Below are 18,621 nucleotides of genomic sequence, written 5' to 3' on the forward strand. Positions count from 1 at the left end.
CCCCAGAATCTGCCCTCTTAAGCATGATATTTACTCTTCAATGCAGCAAACCTTTATTAAGCACCTGCTGTATTAGAGGCTATGTTAGGAGCCGAGAAACACAGATTATGTGGTATAGTTAATGGTACCGGGTTGAATAATGATCCCCCAAAGATCATGCCCATCCAGGACCTGGGAATGTGAACTCAGCTGGAACAGGGTCTTTGCAGATCTATCAAGTTGAAGTGAGGTCAGACAGGATGAGGGTGGGTCTTAAAGACCCACAGACTGGAATCTTTATTAGGAGAGGGAGGTATGGACACAGTCACGCCAGAATATCATGTGACAACCAAGCAGAGACTGGACTCTGCTAGATAAGAAGGTCAGCCTGCAGCAGAAGCTAAGAGAGAGGCAAGAACAGAGGCACATACCGATGCTTCCTTAGAGATTCTAGAAGGAACTACCCCTGCCACACTTTGATTTTGGTCTCCTGCATTCTGAAAGTCTGGATTAATGTTCTTTTCTTATTTTGGTACTGAGGATTGAACCCAGGGGTGCTTTGCCATTGAGCTACATCCCCAGTCCCTTTTTTAATTTTGAGACAGGGTGTTACCAAGTGGCTTTGGGCCTCACTAAGTTGCTGAAGGTGGCCTTGAACTTGAGATCCTCCTGCCTCAGCCTCCCAAGTTCCTGGGATGACAGGCCTGGGTGGATTACTGGTGTTTGAAGCCAGACAACCTATAGTAATTAGTACCCGCAGTCCTAGGAATACGAGACTCTAACGAAGAGGAGACAACAGGCAAGACACTTTCTTGGAGAGATCCAAGATGGCGGACTAGAGGAGGTGGCGTTCCTGGCTGTGCCCTGGTGTGAAGCCCAGAAAGCAGACAGGCAGCTTCTCGGCAATGTGGGTGACCACAAAAGCGGGGAGGGGGGCTTTACTGGAACCTAAAACTGGACATTGAAAGAGACTGGGGACATGGGAGGTTGGATATAATAAAATAAGGGAAGCAATCCCAGCAGCACAGCCATTGCCAAAGTGGGGCCGAAGCTCCGGCCACAGGAGCCCCTCCATGAGCACAGTAGAGGGATCAGGGAACTCGGGGAGCCTGCGTTTTGGGAGGCCCGAGGCGTGTCTGGGTATGGGGCGTTCAGAGACCAAGGACAGTGCCCAGCAAACCAGGTCTCACTGCACCATATCCGCGCGTGAGGAAAGAGGCCGCCTTCCCTCCAGGTGAGGCGCAGAGGGAGGAACCATTCTGCCGCCTCGGCCCAGGGTGGGCAACAGAGGACGCCGATTCCCGGCAAACCCAAGTTTGGCCCAAGATACGGGCCCAGTAGACACACTGCGTGACATGGAGTGGGCCTCAGTGACCAGGAGAAAATCAAACATGGAGAGAGGCTTACACGGGGGAGACCGGTGGCAGAGACCCACCGGCTCTAGCCCTCTCCCTCCACCCGCTGCCTGCAGGAGAGACGCATCTGGCCAGGAACCCAGAAGGGCCGGGTGGGAGAGGATGTTTGGAAACGGAACCTGAGACCAGGAAACCTGGGGTCTGCAGGGGACACAGGGGACTAAGATTGGGCTCCCCCGCCACACAGAGGAACCCAGGAGTGCCTGGGGTAAAGTCCACCAGCTGGACCAGCAAGGACTGGGCCCTGGAGATGTGCTGATTGGAAATCTCCAGCCCAGTCAGCATTCAGCAAAGAGCCTGGGCCTGCCTCAGCCCAGGCCCTGCTCCAGAGAGCTCTGTCCAGGGGACATCCCAGCAAGCCAGAGGGCAGGGCACCACGCTCCGGCAGACCCCACCTAACACTGCTGAGAAGGGAAGCTGAGAAGTCTCAACTCCAGCGGAGAGAATTCTTCAACTTTTCATCAAGATATTTCTAAATTCTTTTTCACTGTTTAATTGTGACCTTAATGGGACACGGACATCTATACAGTCTCCTATTTTTTTTTAAATTCTCATTTCTAGCATTTTTTGGAGCCAGTTACTTTACATGGATTAGTTTTTTGTGACCAAGGATGTTTGATTAGTATATTTTAGTTTTGTATTCTTCTATTTTTAAAAATTTTTGCTCTGTATTTTTTCTCCTGTTTCCCCTTGATTCTCTCTTTTCTTCTGCTAACAGCCAATCTCTATCATTCTCTCTTTCACTCTTCCTTTAATCTCCTCTGTCTTCTCTTCTCCTCCCTCATAATCATCACAATCTATATCACTTCTGTTCTCTCCCTGCCCACCGTTTGAAATTATAAACCCTTTTGTACACTTGCAATTTTTCTTGTAGGCAATAACTGATCATATCATTTCTATTTATTTTGATAATTAACACCGTAGACGTCATAGTAGAAATTATTTGGTTTAATGCTGTAAATTGTTTGCACTGGTTGTTGTTATTGTCTTCCCCTAAACAGTGAGGTACTGGAAACCTGCAGGGACACTATAAGTCCACAGGTTAGAAACTCTACTGCCTCAGATCCACACTATTGGATGGGTAGACACACAAACAACATAAAAAAGCAAGGGAACAAATTGCCCCAAGCAAACCAAGATACTCCATTAATAGAATCCATCAACAGTACAGTGGAAGAAATGTCAGAGAAGGAGTTTGGAATGTACATAGTTAAAATGATCTGCAAAGGATGATGTAAGAGAGTAAATACAGGTGGCAAAAGATCACTTCAACAAAGAGATAGAGATTCTGAAAAAAAAAATACAAAAAAAAATCCTTGAAATGAAGAAAACAATAAACCAAATTAAAAATTCAATAGAAAGCATCACCAACAGACTAGACTGCTTGGAAGACAGAACCTCAGGCAATGGAGACAAAATATATAATCTTGAAAATAGAGTTGGCCACAGAGAAGATGTTAAGAAACCATGAACAGAACTTCTAAGAATTATGGGATAACATGTAAAGACCAAATTTAAGATTTATCAGAATAGATGAGGGCACAAAGGTACAAACCAAAGGAATGCACAATCTTTTGGATGAAATAATATCAGAAAATTTCCCAAATTTAAAGAATAAAATGGAAAATCAAATACAAGAGGCTTACAGGACCCCAAATGTGCAAAATGACAACAGACCCAATCAAGGCACATTATAACGAAAACACCTAGCATACAGAATAAACATAGAATTTTAAAGGCTATGAGAGAAAAATATTAGATTACATATAGGGGGAAACCAATTCAGATCTCAGATGATTTCTCAACCCAGACCCTCAAAGCTAGGAGGTCCTGGAATAACATATACCAAGCTCCGAAAGAAAATGGATGCTGGCTGGGTGTAGTGGCTCATGCCTATAATCCCAGCGACTCTGGAGGCTGAGGTAGGAGGATCTCAAGTTCAAAGTCAGCCTCAGCAACTTAGCAAGGCACTAAGCAATTCAGTGAGACCCTGTCTCTAAATAAAATACAAAACAGGACTGAGGATGTGGCTCAATGGTTGAGTGCCCCTGAGTACATTCCCTGGTACCCCCCCCCCAAAAAAAAAAGAAAAAAAGAAAATGTATGCCAACCAAGAATCTTATATCCAGCAAAATTATGCATCAGATTTGAATATGAAATAAAAACCTTCTGTGATAAACAAAAATGAAAATTCACAACCAGAAAGCCTGCACTTCAGAACATTCTCAAGAAAATATTCCATGAAAATGAAATGAAAAAAAAAAAAAAAAAAGTAAAAACCAGTCAAGGGAGGAACTACACTAAAGGAACAGTCAATCAAAGAAGACACTAATCCAAATTAAAAACTAGAAATAAACCAAAATGACCAGGAAAGACACTTTCTCAAGTCACACCTCAACCCTACTTGGCAACACGAGTTCACGACTCTCCACTGGCAGTGAGCGGTCAGCGGAGAAGCCAGCGACGAATCACTCTGGCCTCGCAGGAAGTTCAGCTTTCCTGTTAGCAATGCAGAGTGAAGAAGCCTTGACCTCAGGCCCAAGGGCAGCACACCTGGCCACCATCACAGGCCCAGAATACATTCATAAAGGAAAGAAAATAGGAAAGTCCCCCAAAACAGGCCCGACTCTTAGACACCCTTTCTGCTCAGGATGAGTATGCTGGTGGGGCAGCCCGGGAGGAAAATGTCCAGCCTCCTAAATCTCAACTTAAATAACGGGCCTGGTTATCTCCCCACAAACCTGCTAGAAACTGAAAGCGGAAGTCCTTAAGCATCTGGCAACCCAGGTCCCCGAGACTGGCAAATGTGATCATCTGGGTTAACTCTCTCTCTAGAAAAAATCTTACTACTTGCAAAATTTGACATTTCAGCTCATTTACTGATGATCCGATATTCATGAACTGCTTAATATGTGGGAGGCCCTGGGCTCTTGCTAGGACTATAAGGGGAGAACTGACAAAATACTTTTTTCCTCCTCGAGTCCAGAGCTCGAAGGGAGGAGCCTGAACATATGACACATGCCATAACATATGACACTGGGTGGTTTATAACCCAGTTCAGGAGGCCAGAAGTCGGAAATCAAGACATCAGCAGGGTTGGATCCCTCTGGAGGAACTGACGGAGACTCGACTCTAAGCTTCTCCTGGTTTCCTGTGTTGCCGGCAGCCCTTAGTGTAGATCCACCTATCCCTGCAAGCTCCATCTCCACCTTCCCGATATCTTCTTCTCTGTGTTTCCTCTCTTCTTCTTATAAGGGCCCTCATCATGGATTTAGGTCCCACCCTAGACTCATTATATCATTAAGATCCTTAACTAATTATATTCACAAAGACCCTGTTTCCAAATGAGATCACATTCTGAGGTTCTGGATGGCCACGCTTGGTGGGGATAGATGCTATTCAACCCAACACAGGTGGTCAGAGGCACAATCACCATGTCAAGCAGGTAAGGGCGGGACACCCTTAGGTGTATGTACCTTAGGCATCCAGAACACCTTTCCTGAAGGAACAGAGACCTAAGCAGTAAGCAGTAACTCCTAAAGCAGAGGATGTGGACAGTGCACCAGGAAGAACCCACTACAGACGGGTGAAGTGGGGCCAGGCCCAGGGAGGCAAGAGCCGAAGATGGGGAAGATGGAGGGACGGAAATGAACACCAGTTTGTGAGACACTGTACAGTCTGGATATTATCCTTAGAGACACAAAATGCCTGTGAAGGATTGGAAATAGAGGAGTGATTCTAGAAAGTTCTCCTTGGCTGAGGTGAGGAGGAGGCTGCAAGGTATGAGAGAAGATGCAATTGTCCCTATTTCTGGGGGAAAGTGCTGAGCTCAGGGACACAGGAGATTGAAGCCCTGTGGAGATGCCCCACGTGTTATACTGAGCAGCAAGGTGGACCACTCAGTCAACGTGGGAGTTTAACCCAGTGCAGACAGGAACCAAGCTGGCCAATCAGATCAACATCTGCCCAGGGAAAAAAAATACAGAGGTCAAAAAGCTCTGACACTTGATCTCCATCTGGGTGGGGAAAGAAGCCAGGTGTTTGACCAAAAATCTGCAATGGCTGTTTTTAAACACTGGCTCACCACTTTAGCACTCTCCCCTTCTGCAGTCCCTTAGAATTAAGCATGCCTTAGGTGTTAGTCCTGTCTACTTACAAACATGTGTGCCCCACTGGCTCTCAGTTGCTCTTCAAAGGTCATCTTCTCCCTTGTATCCCCTGGCTGGGTTCCACACCCTGACCTCTGGGATCCAAAAACTCCAGATGCAGATTCATGTAAGACTCAATTGAGTCAACTGAATCCTCCTGCCCCCAGTACCAGGGATTTAACTTAAACACTGAGCCACATCCCCAGTCCTTTTGATGTTTTATTTTGAGACAGGGTCTCACTAAATTGCTTAGGGCCTGACTAAATTGCTGTGGCTTTGGATTCAAGATCCTCCTGCCTCAGCCTGCCAAGCCACTAGGATTACAGGTACGCACCACCATGACCAGCTTCAATTGTAATTCTTACCTCCCTTTTAACCTGTCTCATCTGCCAGAGAGTGAGTAAACGAGGGCAAGAATTTTTATCTTATTCACCTCTATAGCTCGTAACATGCACATAGACAATGTTATTGGATAGATGGATGGATGGATGGATGGATAGAAAGGTGATGGATGAATGGATGGATGGATGGATGGATAGAAAGGCGATGGATGGATGGGTAGATAGGAGGATGGATGGATGGATAGAAAGGTGATGGATGGATGGGTAGATAGGAGGATGGATGGATGGATGGATGGATGGATATAAAGGTGATGGGTGGATGGGTAGATAGGATGGATGGATGGATGGATGAATGGGTGGATGGGTGGATGGGTAGATGGATGGGTAGATGGATGATGGGTAGATAGGAGGATGGATGGATGGATGGATGGATAGATGGATGGATGGAAGGGTAAATAGGAGGATGAATAGATGGATGGATGGATGGATGGATGGATGGGTAGATAGGAGGATGGATAGATGGATGAATGGGTGGATGGGTGGATAGGTAGATGGGTAGATGGACGGATGGATGGATGGGTGGATGGATGGATGGGTGAGTGGGTGGATGGGTGGATGGATGGATGGATGGGTGGGTGGGTGGATGGGTTTCTTCATGATGCTGTACTGGCTTCACCCAAATAAATTAACAAATTAATGAAAGCGACATGGACCCTTCAATTGCTCTTTTAAGTGCCTTACACTGTCTCTTCCCCTATAAGAACTGGGGTGAGACATCCAAAGAGATGCTGGCTTGGCATCCTGAACACTCACCTCATTCCTTCTGAAGCCATCTTATCAAGGTTGGCAGTGTCCATTGTTTCCGCCCAGTTTGCTCCTAGGTCACCCCACCCCATGTCATCGGCCAAAATGATCACAATATTCGGTTTCTGGCTTGTTGTTTTCCCACGGAGGCAAAAATCCATGAGGGGATAAAGAAATCCAGAGAAACTTACTCCCACCAACAAAACCTTTAGAAAAAGCCAGCCCATGGTGACAAGAGGAAGATTCCTGTTGTCTGTAATGACGGCAGGCCACCAGGAGAGACTTTTCCGGGCGCTTCCTATCTGCTCACTTTTAATTCGGCAGGTCCCTCGGGAGTAGAGTTTGCGAGAACATACTGGTGGCAGTCAGTGGTGGTGGTGGTGGTGGGCCTAGAACTTAGGCCCCCATCTGGAATCCTAATTCAAGGGAGTCAGGAAACTGGCAGCCCCTCACTTGGCTTGACTCACTAGAGGAGACGTTTCCCACGGCAGCTTAACGAAGCTGACTGGATGTGTCGGTGTCAATGAGGGCTCTCTGGCCACTCTGCAAGTGACCCCTCTGTATCCAGGGATGTCAGAGCTGCAGCACAAGCCCTGCATCTGTTTGGGACTCCATCTGGTGACAAACAGGACAAATTCTCGCATCTGCAGAACACCTGGATGTTCTAGAAGCTGCAGTCAGCCCCGAATGAGCTTCTGAGTTCCAGATGGTTGAGGTTTCTGTAAAGTTTCCTGAAAGAACAAAAATTGACAAGAAAACAGAATCAAAACCACCAGTACAGCTGTGTTGTACTCAGTAGCTTAGGAAATAATCATTTTTCCACGCCAACAGATGTTTTCCTTCTTATTTGAATATTTAACTGGTTCATCAATTTCTTCCACCTGAAAAATAATGATACTAATATGTGCACTGGACTTATAGTTCCAGGATTGGCAGTGACATCAGGGGTGATCTCTTTCAACCCACATACCCCACACATGGGGAGACTGAGGCCCCCATTCTGGGTGCAAAGAGAACCAGTCCCCAGCTCTACCAAACCCCAGGGCTCCTCAACCTCTACATTTCCCTTGATTCACAAGAAATTCCCAAATCAAATGTGACCTCAAACTCACTGGGAATTCTTAAAGAATGAGACCCTTATTACTGAGACAGGATTCTCTGTAACAGCCTTGCTATTACCTAACATTTCCATATGAAACCTTAATAGAAATTAATTGGGGGGGGGGTGTAAAACACAGTCATAGAATCTAGATGGAAGGCATATGGCTATTCATTGTAGAATGCTTTCCATTTACTATGTTTGTACTTTTCATAATGAAATGTCAGAAATTTTTTTCAAAAAAATTTTAGTGGAAATATATCCCTTTACATGTAGTCAAGGCCCCATCCAAGATGGCGGACTAGAGGGAGGCTGCGTTCCTTGTCGCTCCATTACTTGGGTTTCAAACAGAGGATATCTGTTTCTTGGTGAGGCAGTTTTTGCTGCTTATCGATCCCCTGCTGTTTACCCTATTTTTCTACTGCGATCACCAGCAGTCTGCCAGCATATCCACTACTTTTTAAGTACACTGTAGCCATGAAATGTTTAGTAGGAAAATTTAGGGCTGGGGTTATAGCTCAGTGGGAGAGCACCATGCCTAGCATGTGAGAGGCTCCATGCGGATGCTCCTATGAATTAGCTTTGGATTTTATGTTTATTCCAATGCAGATTCAAACCTTCACACCTTAGCAGGTCAAGGCAGAAGGATCACAAGTCCAAGCCTGGGCAACTTAGTGAGACCCAGTAGCATCTGCCTCACATGCACAAGACCCTAGATTCAATCCCCACTACCGCCAAAAAGAAAAAAAAAAAAAAAAGCAGACTCGGTGGGTAAGGCTGGGACCTAGGATCTGCATTTCTAATAAGCCTCCAGGCGGGGTCTACACTGCCAGTCCTTGGACCACTCTTGGAGTAGCAAGGTGCTACTCTGGTCCTAGAAGAAAAGGAAATGGCTAAGCCTAACTGGAGATGACTCAGCGTCAGTGACCAAACACAAACACAACACAGCAGACTGGGTTCTGAAAGGCAGGAATTGAAGGGTAGACTCTCAAAAGCTGAAAGTCGCAAAAAGGGTCAAGAAGCAGACAACATCATCCCTAGCTCACTTACAAGTGCTAGATTTACAAGGTCAGAACTGAAGTTGTGGATCAAATAAAAACCTCAGTTGAACACCCAACCCATGGAAGGAACCAGGAACCCATTTGTAATATATAAGGATTCTACTAGGGGGCTTCTCACACACGCTCTTTCCAATTGTGTATCCCTTCCAGCTAACCTAACAGTCAACCCCAGTGGATGACGCTGGCTGGAAGACTTAGATAAAAACCAAAAGAATGGGCACACACTTCCATCCATTCACACACACACACACACACACACATACACACACACACGTATATATGCATACATACACACATACACAGACAACATGTACACTAGGATTGAGTTCAAGAGCACTTTACCCTTAAGCCACATCCCCAATCCTTTCTATTTTTCATTTTGAGGCAAGGTCTCACCAAATTGCTGAGGATCTGGCAAAGTCACTGAGGCTGGCCTCAATCTTGCAATCCTCCTGCCTCAGCCTCCTGAGAATCACTGGGATTAATTACAGGCATGAACCACTGCCTACCCGGCACTACTGTCCTTAATCAAAAATAAAAGGAAACCCAAGTAAACAGTTGTGTCATCTGGAGGCCAGTGAATCAACTGCTCAGAAGTGAAATTCTTCTCCTCTCCAAAAGGCAAGTTATTTCAAGTGCAATTAGATTTAACCAGTATTTCTTGACCTTCTGGCCCCAAAGACTTCTCCCTCTCTAGAAGACTCTTGAACAAGGAGGGTGCTCAACAAATACTTGTTCACCTGCTGGGTAATTCCCAGCCTCATTCTTCTGGCTTCTGACCATGAGCCACAGTCCGAGGCAGCTTTTCTTCTTAAAGCTGCTTAGTTTGGAGCCCTAGAGTGGCCTCATTCCTCGTCAATAATCCATTTCGGAATGACCCAACTTACAAGAATTCAGGAGGTAAAAAAAAAATTCACTTAAGAAAGAGGTTAAAATTAAGGTGGGAGCATAGATTGTTTTTCTTTAGTGTTCCATGATAAAACATTCCATTGAGGATTTTCAAAGAGAACTGTTAACATAGTACTTAAAATTTTCATAGAACGGAAATAAGCTGATTTAGCCAGTACAGCATCGCATTTATCCCTCACACCCATACCTCCGGGGAGACACTTAATCCCTTCCCAGTTTATTTATTTATTTAACTCAAGGGAAAAGGCAAACCAGCTATTCAGTGGACTGCAGGCCGTGGACTTTGGTTAAGAGTCAAGCTGAAACTTTGTGCTTAGTTGCGCTAAAGAAACTGGCCCTATTTGTTGCCTTGGACTTTATCCGATGTTCCTTTCCCAACTCTCCTTATCGTTCTCAGGAAGGACAGGGAAGAAGGGGTGGGGAGGGGAGGGTCTTTGTTTTTCTGGAGGGAGGTAAAGGGGGATTGAACCCAAGGGTGCTTTACCACTGAGCTTGATCCCTGCCCCTTTAATTCTGAAACAAGGGCAAGGGTCTCATTGAATTCCTGAGGCTGGCCTCAAACTTGCAATCCTCCTGCCTCAGCCTCCCTAGTCACTGGGATTATAAGATTTGTGTCTTTGGCAAATTAAATGTTCACCCTTTCTTCCACTCAACACATCCCACAACCAAAGTCCATCTGTCCCATCAGGGCATAGTTGACTGTAACGGATCCTTGCTGAATCCAAGTATCAACAACCCCCCACATCATCAAGCTCCCCAGGAGGAAGGACAGCAACCTCGAGTTGCCAATTAGCTTTACCAATGATTCAACCTCCATCTTGTTTTCATTTTTTGCAATACTGGGATGAAACCTGGGCCTCACCCCTGCTACACAGATGCACTATCAAGGAGCTACATCCTCAGTCCCTGAGTTCTATTTTAAAGCAGGGCTTCTAGGCATGGGAAGGCTTAATCTCCTTTCAGTTCCTGGGCTTGCTAATGGGTAAAGGCACTAATGAGCAGAGAAATGACCCACAGGCAGGCTGTCGGCCAGAAGGAACCGGATAAGGCCACCTGAAGATGTGCTGAGCAGTGTCTGCGTAACCCAGAGCTGGAGAGTCCTTGGCTTCCTGAGCCATCCACTCCATCACCTGACCCCGGCTCCCCGCAGGCCTCCCTGCGGCCAAGCAGCCTCCTGGAGAACCTTGAAAACAGCTGCAACAACACGGAGCCGGCAGACCTATCTGGCTGAGGGCTTTGTTGGTTTTCCAGAAACAAAAGCTTTGGATGAGCTGAGGCCAAAAAAGACAAGGGAGCAGAGGAGAGGGAGTCTCTGGTTGCAGACTCCTGTTGTTTTACCTGCCAAATCACATGGTCCGTGTGCTACAGGGAGCCGGGCAGGAGTCACATTGGGGCGCCAGGAAGCTGCTCATGTGGCCTGAAATGATTCCCCCATACGTCCTGTCATCGGTCGCCCCAATGTGTGCCGACACAGGTGGGTGACAGGTCTTCACCCAGACACTGCGCCCTCAGCCATGAACGGAACAGAAATCCCTGCCCTCACGCCACTTCCTTTTCTTGTAGGAGGGAGGGGGGAATGAAATCCCAAAAATGTGAGTCGCGCAGAGAAAACGAAGCAGGAGGGGATTCGGGAGCGCAGGGATGGATGGGTGCCAAGTTAGAGAGGGTGGTGACGACACCCGGCAAGAAGTGCATTTTGTCTCAGGATCTGCTGGAGATAAGGAAATAGGCCATGTGCAGTGAGGAACAGCAGGCAGGCCAAGGTCCAGTGCAGGTGAGCAGCAGCTAAGAAGCTAATGTCGAGGGCCCGGGATGTGGCTCCGTGGAAGAGTGCTTGCCTGGAAAGTGTGAGGCCCTGGGTTCAATTCCCGGGCCCCCAAAGAAGGGAAAAAAGCTAATGCGGCGGCCACGGAGGGCAGAAGAGTACCTGCTGGAGCCAGAGAGCCAGCAGGAAGCTTCGGCTGAGATGTGAGGCCACAGAAGGGTTGGCACAATGACGCAAGGGTGGCAAGATCTGACCTGCACTGCAGCAGAAGCCCTCTCTCAGGCTGTCCACCGAGGGCACACAGATCAACGGCAGGGCAGCAGGTACAGAAGGAGCTAAGGAGTCAGGAGTCCCTTACGTGGCCCAGGAGACAGACGCGCCAGGGTGAAGCAAGCAGAAACGCCCAGGGCACTCCTTCCCGGGCACCCCAATCCAGGCAGCGAGCAGGGTTCCTTCAACTGGGCTTCGCCCTCGTCCAGGCCCAGGTGGGATGGAAGGCCCAATCACCACCACCGCGAGGACGCGGGATTACTTAACATCTCCGTGAAGCAAACATCCTCGTGGCCCCTTCTTTGCCTGGGGATCCGAGCAGTATGGGGCTGGCTCAAGGAGGCAAAGAACGTTTTTTCCGCCCAGTACTGGGGATTGAACCCAGGGGCACTCTACCACTGAGCTACATCCCCAGCCCTTTGTTTACTTGTTATTTCACAGGGTCGTGCTAAACTGCCCAGGTCAGCCTTGAACTTGGGAATCTTCCTCCAGGCGGGCGTCTCCACTCCTGGTTGCAAAGAACACCTCTGCTCGAACACCCCAGCGCCGGGGGCAAGGCTGATGGCTGATCGTTAAAAAAGCTTCGTTCTTTCTTTAAGCTTGCAGCCCTCCAGCCAGACCCTGCTGTCGGGAATATCTCTTCTGCCAGGAGACGCATCCACAGCGGGCACAGGACATCCAGGTGAGTTTGACGCAGGGACCACCTATTGAGAACATCCCAGAAGCCGATCTGTGAGAGCCAAGGTGACCTCCGGCCATGCATCCCAAAACCCAGTACTCCTGCAGAAGTTCTACCTGGTCCTGGAGCGAGGACCACTCAGAAAAACAGAGGCCAATCACCTCTGAATACTGCCGTTTTTCCAAACCTCTCTCCACTTAAGAAAAATCCTGGAGGGTGTGGCCAAGGGGAAAGGAGTCAAACTACCTGAAATCCACTCCCAGGGCTTACTGGCCAACTTTTTTTTTTTTTTTTTTTTTTTTTTCAGTTGTAGAGAGACACAATTCCTTTATTTTGTTTATTTTTTATGTGGTGATGAGGCTCGAACCCAGTTCCTCGCACATGCTAAGCGAGCACTCTGCCACTGAGCCACAACCCCAGCCCCTGTTGGTCAATTTTTAAGGACTTTTTTTTACAGAGCTGCATTTGTTTAGTATTTGTCAAAAATTTTATTACGACTTTAGTCAAACATACCAAAGTTGAGGAATTCACACATACCTGCCCAACATTTAAATTCAACAACTATAAACACGTGGCTATTCTGATGGAGACAGCTCCCCTTCCACGTCCCTTGGTCTCACCCTCCACAAACACTGCATTATTTTAAAGGAAACCCCAAATGTCAAGTAATTTCATCCATATTTTTTTTTTCTGACGCTGAGGATTGAACCCGATTCACTCTACCACTGAGCAGTTTTAATTTTTTTATTTTGAGACAGGGTCTCACTAAGTTGCTTAGGGCCTTGCTAAGTTGTGGAGGCTGGCTTTGAACTCTCGGTCCTCCTGCCTCAGCCTCCTGAGTGGCTGGGATTACAGGTGTGCACCACCATGCCCAACAAATCTTACACTTTTTATATTTAGTCAACCGCACCCTCCCCCAACAGTACCATTTAAAAAATTTCCTGGTCCCCAGGATCACAAGTTTGAAGCCAGCATCAGCAATTCAGCAAAGCCCTAAGCAATTTTGCAAGGCCCTGACTCAAAATAAAAAACAGAAAGGTCTGGGATGTGGCTCAGTGGTTAAGCGCCCCTGGGTTCAAGTCCTAGTACCTTAAAAAAAAAAAAGTTTCCTGGTTCCTGGTCCCATTTCCTCTGTAAGCTGGTTTGTAGATCTAGGAGTGATACCAGATTTAGATTCAACTTTTTTTTTTCTTTTTGTAGACCTCAAACACCTTATCTTTCTCCTTGTCATACAGTAGTTCTGTATCAAGTTTTTTTTTTTTTCCTTTGCCCATCCCCGCCCCATACTGGGGATTAAGTGCAGAGAAGCACCACCCCTGAGCTACACCCCCCAGCACTTTTTATTTTTGAGACAGAGTCTCTCGTTAAAACTGCCAAGGCTGGCCTTGAACTTGTGATTCTCCTGCCTCAGCCTCCAGAGTCACCGGGCTTTATAGGAGTGCCCCAGCACCCAGGATAACTTTCTTAAGTGCTTTTATGTCTATTTTTGTGGATTTTATCTTTGCTCCAGATCCAATCCTTTCCACCTCTTTGATGAAATGTGTTAGATTCTGCTACAGAACAGAAGGTGTGTGTATCCCCAAAATGTGTCTGTTGAAGCCCTAATTCCCTACTCCATGGTATCTGGAGATGAGTTTTTGGGAGATCATTAGGGTGAGACCAAATGGGAACAAGCTCCCATGACTGCATTTATGGACACACACAGAACTTGTTCTACCAGGTAAGGACACAGCCAGGTGGCCATCTGAGAGCCAGAAGCCAGCCCTCCTCACCACCAAGTCGGCTGGTACCTTGATCTCAGCCTTCCAGCCTCCAGAACTGTGAGGAATGAACTACTGTAGCGTAAGCCACCCAGTCTGTGGGCTTGCATAATGGCATCCTGGGCACACCAAGACCTACCTGTTCCTGTAAGTCTTATCTAAGAACATCTGAGGCTGACGTTGGGTCAGAAGTACAGTCAGGACCAAAACTGGGGGGGGGCGGGGGGGGGCACCCAATTCAGTGAAAACAGTTACTTGGCCAAATCTGCCTTTCGGGGATTTGATTTTGGGGATGTGCTGGGTCTGTTTCCAGAAGAATGTGGGTCCCGCAGTCATTTTCTAGCTGTGTGACACTGAACAGGTCACAGGATCTGTGTCTCCATTTCCTCACTTACCTGAAAAACAGTCATAGGAAACTTCCAAGTTAGAAGGGAATACTCTTAACATGAATTCTCAGGAAGGGCTCAGACCTGTGAGCTATTGTTATTCTCTCTCTCCGCTGTTTGGAGGATTAAAAAACATGACAACACTTCGGGAAGCACTGTGCAAGCCCCAAGCGGTACTAACAAGTAATATGAAACAAAACTCTTCCAAGTGTCGATGGTGACATCCAGGTTCCACGCCCAGAGCAGCAGCGTGTGGCACATCTGCTGTGGCCTTCTGAACCCAGAGAAGGTGGAAGCTACACACACCACAGCCACCAGCCACACCAAGGGGAAACTGAAGAGTCATTCTGGTTTGTATTTTCAAAGTTCCAAACTATGGTTCCTTATTTCACAATCCCACAGCCGCTGTAGTATCGTGGCTGACCCTGAGCTAGGTCCCTCTGCTGACAACTGGCATAGTTCGGTGTACACTGCCTTCCCGCAAATCTGGTTTTGGAGGATATGAGGTCAAGAAGTAGGATGGGTGGGATGTGAAGCTCCCTTTGGCTGATGCTCATTAAGTGGAAATTACATTTCCGGGTGAGAAACATCCAAAAAGCACCACTTAGCCATCCTCGGCTGGGTGTTCAAACAGGATCCTCAACTCTCAGGATGTAAGCTCAGGGCAGGGATGATGTTTTACGCACCGCCTAACTCCCAGCCCGTGCCCAGAGGGTGTTCAATCAATATTTGCTGAATGAGTGCGTGGGACAGGAACAATGAAGGCCCAGCCTGATCCGCCCCACCCTGAAAATCCAGCTGCAGCTCATCATTTCTTTAACCTGTGAGGACCTGTGTAAATTCCTCCTCTAGAGGCTCACTTGTAATTCGCACCTGTAAAACAGCATTGGTGAAAGGCTACCTTAGGCAACCACCACGCCCGAGTCCTGTTATCTGAACTAGACAATGATAAGCACTTGAAGAGAGGGGACCACCTTCTCCGCGGTGCTGTTTCATGGCCTGGGAGACAAAAGTATTCACCAGGGCCTACAATGGGCTGTGGGTGAACCCGGCTTGGAAGGACCAAAAGGGAGCATGGGAAGGAAGAAGGAAGGCGGACCCCTGCCAAGCTCACTAAGGGGACTGGAGCCCTCCACCAACCACAGCACGGCAGGGCCCCTCCTGGCCTCCTGTTCACAACACCATCCTCCAGTGCTCTGTTGGATTTGGGGCATCATTCCTCAGTCACCTGGAAATAAATGGTCACCCTGGTCCTAAAGCTTAGGATGGAAGCTCAACACTTACTGTTCCAAGGAACCAAGCAGTGTTTACACCTGAGCGGAGAAGCGGGCATCCTCCTTTAGGCAAGAACAGAGCAGAGAGTGTGTCTTCTATTTCCTGGAACTTGACGGACAAAGCAGAGGTGCCACACAAGCACTTCTTTACTAATTTCCTGACACACAACTGTAGCACCAAGCTTCCCAGGACATGGACTTATTCCTATACATACGACTTGGTTCTGAGAACCTGGGTTTTGCGTGTGTGCTGTTTTTTTTGGTATTTGGGATTGAACCCAGGGCTGCTCTAATACTGAGCTACATCCCCAATTCTTCTCTTTTAATTTTGAAGAAAGGTTTCCACTAAGTGGCCGGGGCTGGCCTTGAACTTGCCATCCTCCTGCCTCAGCCTCCCGAGTTGCCGGGATTACCGGTGCGCACCACTGTGTCCAGCAGAAGCTGAGATTTTTAGGCCGTTTTTACACAGCTTGAGATATTTTCTGGAAGCCTTCCTCCAGACGCTGTTCTCTCTCTTTTGCAGCATTATCTTCCCTTTTAAGCATTCAGAGTATGACAAAACCACAGGAGCAGTAAACAGGGAAGACGGAGAAGTCCAGGGATGACATTCGGTGTTGAAATCAAAAGTTACTCCAGAGTTTGGGACATACCCAGTGACAAGCCACTGACACTGCTGCGGTTGGTGACTGAGTGTGAGAGAACGCTGTGGGTGCCCTTGCTGTCCCCAGGACGCATGCCCTTCCCACCCCACCTGCCTCACATGCTCTGCACCCTCCTGGCTCACCTCCACCTGGCCTCTCCTCCCCCGTCCTCCCTGCCTGCTCCGGACTCCACTGGTCCAGGAATCGCCACCCAGGGAGCCACACATAACACCAGGCCCCTTTCACGTGGTCACTCAGCGAGCCCAGCAAACACAGTGAGCGTGAGCAGCGGCATCACCAGCTAAATCCTCACGTTCCCCACGGCTCTCCTTTCCAGCTTCAGGGAGCTGCCCTCCTAAAAACTATCAAACAGGCTGGGCGTGGAGGCGCACGCCTATAATCCCCTCAGCGGCTCAGGAGGCTGAGGCAGGAGGACCACACGTTCAAGGTCAGCCTCTGCAACTTAGGGAGGCCCTAAGCGCCTTAGTGAAACCCCATCTCAAAATAAAAAATAAAGAGGGCTGGGGATTCAATCCAATCCTGGTCCCAAACAAACGATCAGTGGGGGAGGGGGACCCACACGATAAACTCAGCATATCCACTCAGACCCTCAGTTCATCAGAAAGGTTCCTAAGTTCATGGGGTTCTCTGCCAACTGGAGAGGCAGACAGTAAAGTCTTAAAGCAAGAAGCTGCTTCACGGGAATACAAGCTGCTCAGCAAAGGCCCTGAGGTGGGAAGACAGGTGGGTGGAATAGACGGGAAGAAGGCCACCAGAGAGGTGAGCAACTGAGGCTTCCCCTCAAAGTCCCCTCATGTCCCCCTCTTCTGTGGCTGCTCTGAAGACCCAGCAGGCAAAAGCTGGCTTGGGGGACCACCCCCCACCCCAGTTCCAGATGAGATTCTTTTCAATCTACTTACCCAAGTTGAAGTTCTCACAGGCTGGTAAATGCAGTGAGCTTATTTGCAAGCCAGGGTCATATCTGCCTAGCAACCCAACCCAAAGACTTGAGGGACTCTGAACATGGACAGACAACAGGCAGGCCAACTGTGCACAAAGGAATCTGTTCTCATGCAAATGACCCTAAGCAAGAGGGCTACAGAAGAGAGAGCCCTGGACAGCTCTGAGGAGCCAGTGTGTTCCCAAGAAGATGCTGAGGGACTTTTTAAGGGCATCATGGCAGTCCTGCCCACTGTCAAGGAAGGGCTGGCCAGAGGGGCTCTGCTGCCTCTTGGACTCTGACAGACCTACCCAAGAGGCCCAGAGGAGAGCTGAACCCTGAATTTCCTGATTTCTCTGGTTCTGTACTCCAGACTCCAAAGGTTCTTTTGTTCTTATTTAGAACTAAACAGAGTTAGTGTTGTTTGGGGGGGTTGATTAGCATGGTAATGCAGTACTTTTCCTGGACAAGTAAAATAGAAGGCAAGGTTTTCAGCTTGGTCTCACTAGGACTAAGGGAACGAGGTGAAGCCAGTCCCTAACCAGGGTGGGTACGTCATGAGTCTGTGGCTAGCTAGCGAGGCTGGGCTGAGTCCAGCCACCTTTCCACCGTCCAAGTGCACATGGCCAACGTCAATGTCAACTTTGGATGAACCCTGGTTGCAAAAAGAGCCCGGTGCACATCTGTGAATGTGGTGTAACCTTGGCCGAATCCCTCCAACGCTCTGTGCCTCATCCTTCTCATCTGTAAAATGGAGGGAATAAGTCTCAAGTGCAGAAGGTTGATGGTGAGGTTAAAAAAATCACAGGGATGGCACTGAACTCAGTTGGGGAACAAGCAAACATAAAAAATTAATTAAAATTAATATGAATAAGAGAGTAACACATTAGTAGTAATAATAATTATTCAAATTGTCATTATATTACTAATAACATTATCATTGCCACCCCTTCGCCCGCCCCAAATAACCAGATTTTACTTGGTCAAAATATTCTCTTGGGATTTTTCTGATCATTTGAGTCCTAGGACTTTAGGCTTTATCTATGTTTTTGATTTTTCTTTTTCTTTAACCCATTCTCTCTTTTGCTTCGGGCTGCTGAGCCCCGAAGTGGCCGTGACCCTGATAGAGAGGACATGAATTATTGAGGTC

The 18,621-nt window shown here is 47.7% G+C and overlaps 1 protein-coding gene across 1 annotated transcript in view; it reads right to left on the bottom strand.

Annotated features, from left to right (window-relative positions):
* The window catches only part of Arsg (arylsulfatase G), a 90,108-nt gene extending 71,814 nt beyond the window's left edge, over positions 1-18,294 (bottom strand). The window contains exons 1-3 of the mRNA XM_047546419.1: positions 17,452-18,294; positions 12,219-12,495; positions 6,697-7,418 (exon numbers count right to left, since the gene is read on the bottom strand). Of these exons, the coding sequence (XP_047402375.1) occupies positions 6,697-6,914 (218 nt within the window). The 5' untranslated portion in view covers positions 6,915-7,418; positions 12,219-12,495; positions 17,452-18,294. The remainder of the gene's footprint in view (positions 1-6,696; positions 7,419-12,218; positions 12,496-17,451) is intronic.
* Between the last annotated feature and the right edge of the window lie 327 nt (positions 18,295-18,621).

The sequence above is a fragment of the Sciurus carolinensis genome, chromosome 3 (genome assembly GCF_902686445.1).
Source record: "Sciurus carolinensis chromosome 3, mSciCar1.2, whole genome shotgun sequence".
Classification (NCBI taxonomy): Eukaryota; Metazoa; Chordata; class Mammalia; order Rodentia; family Sciuridae; genus Sciurus; species Sciurus carolinensis.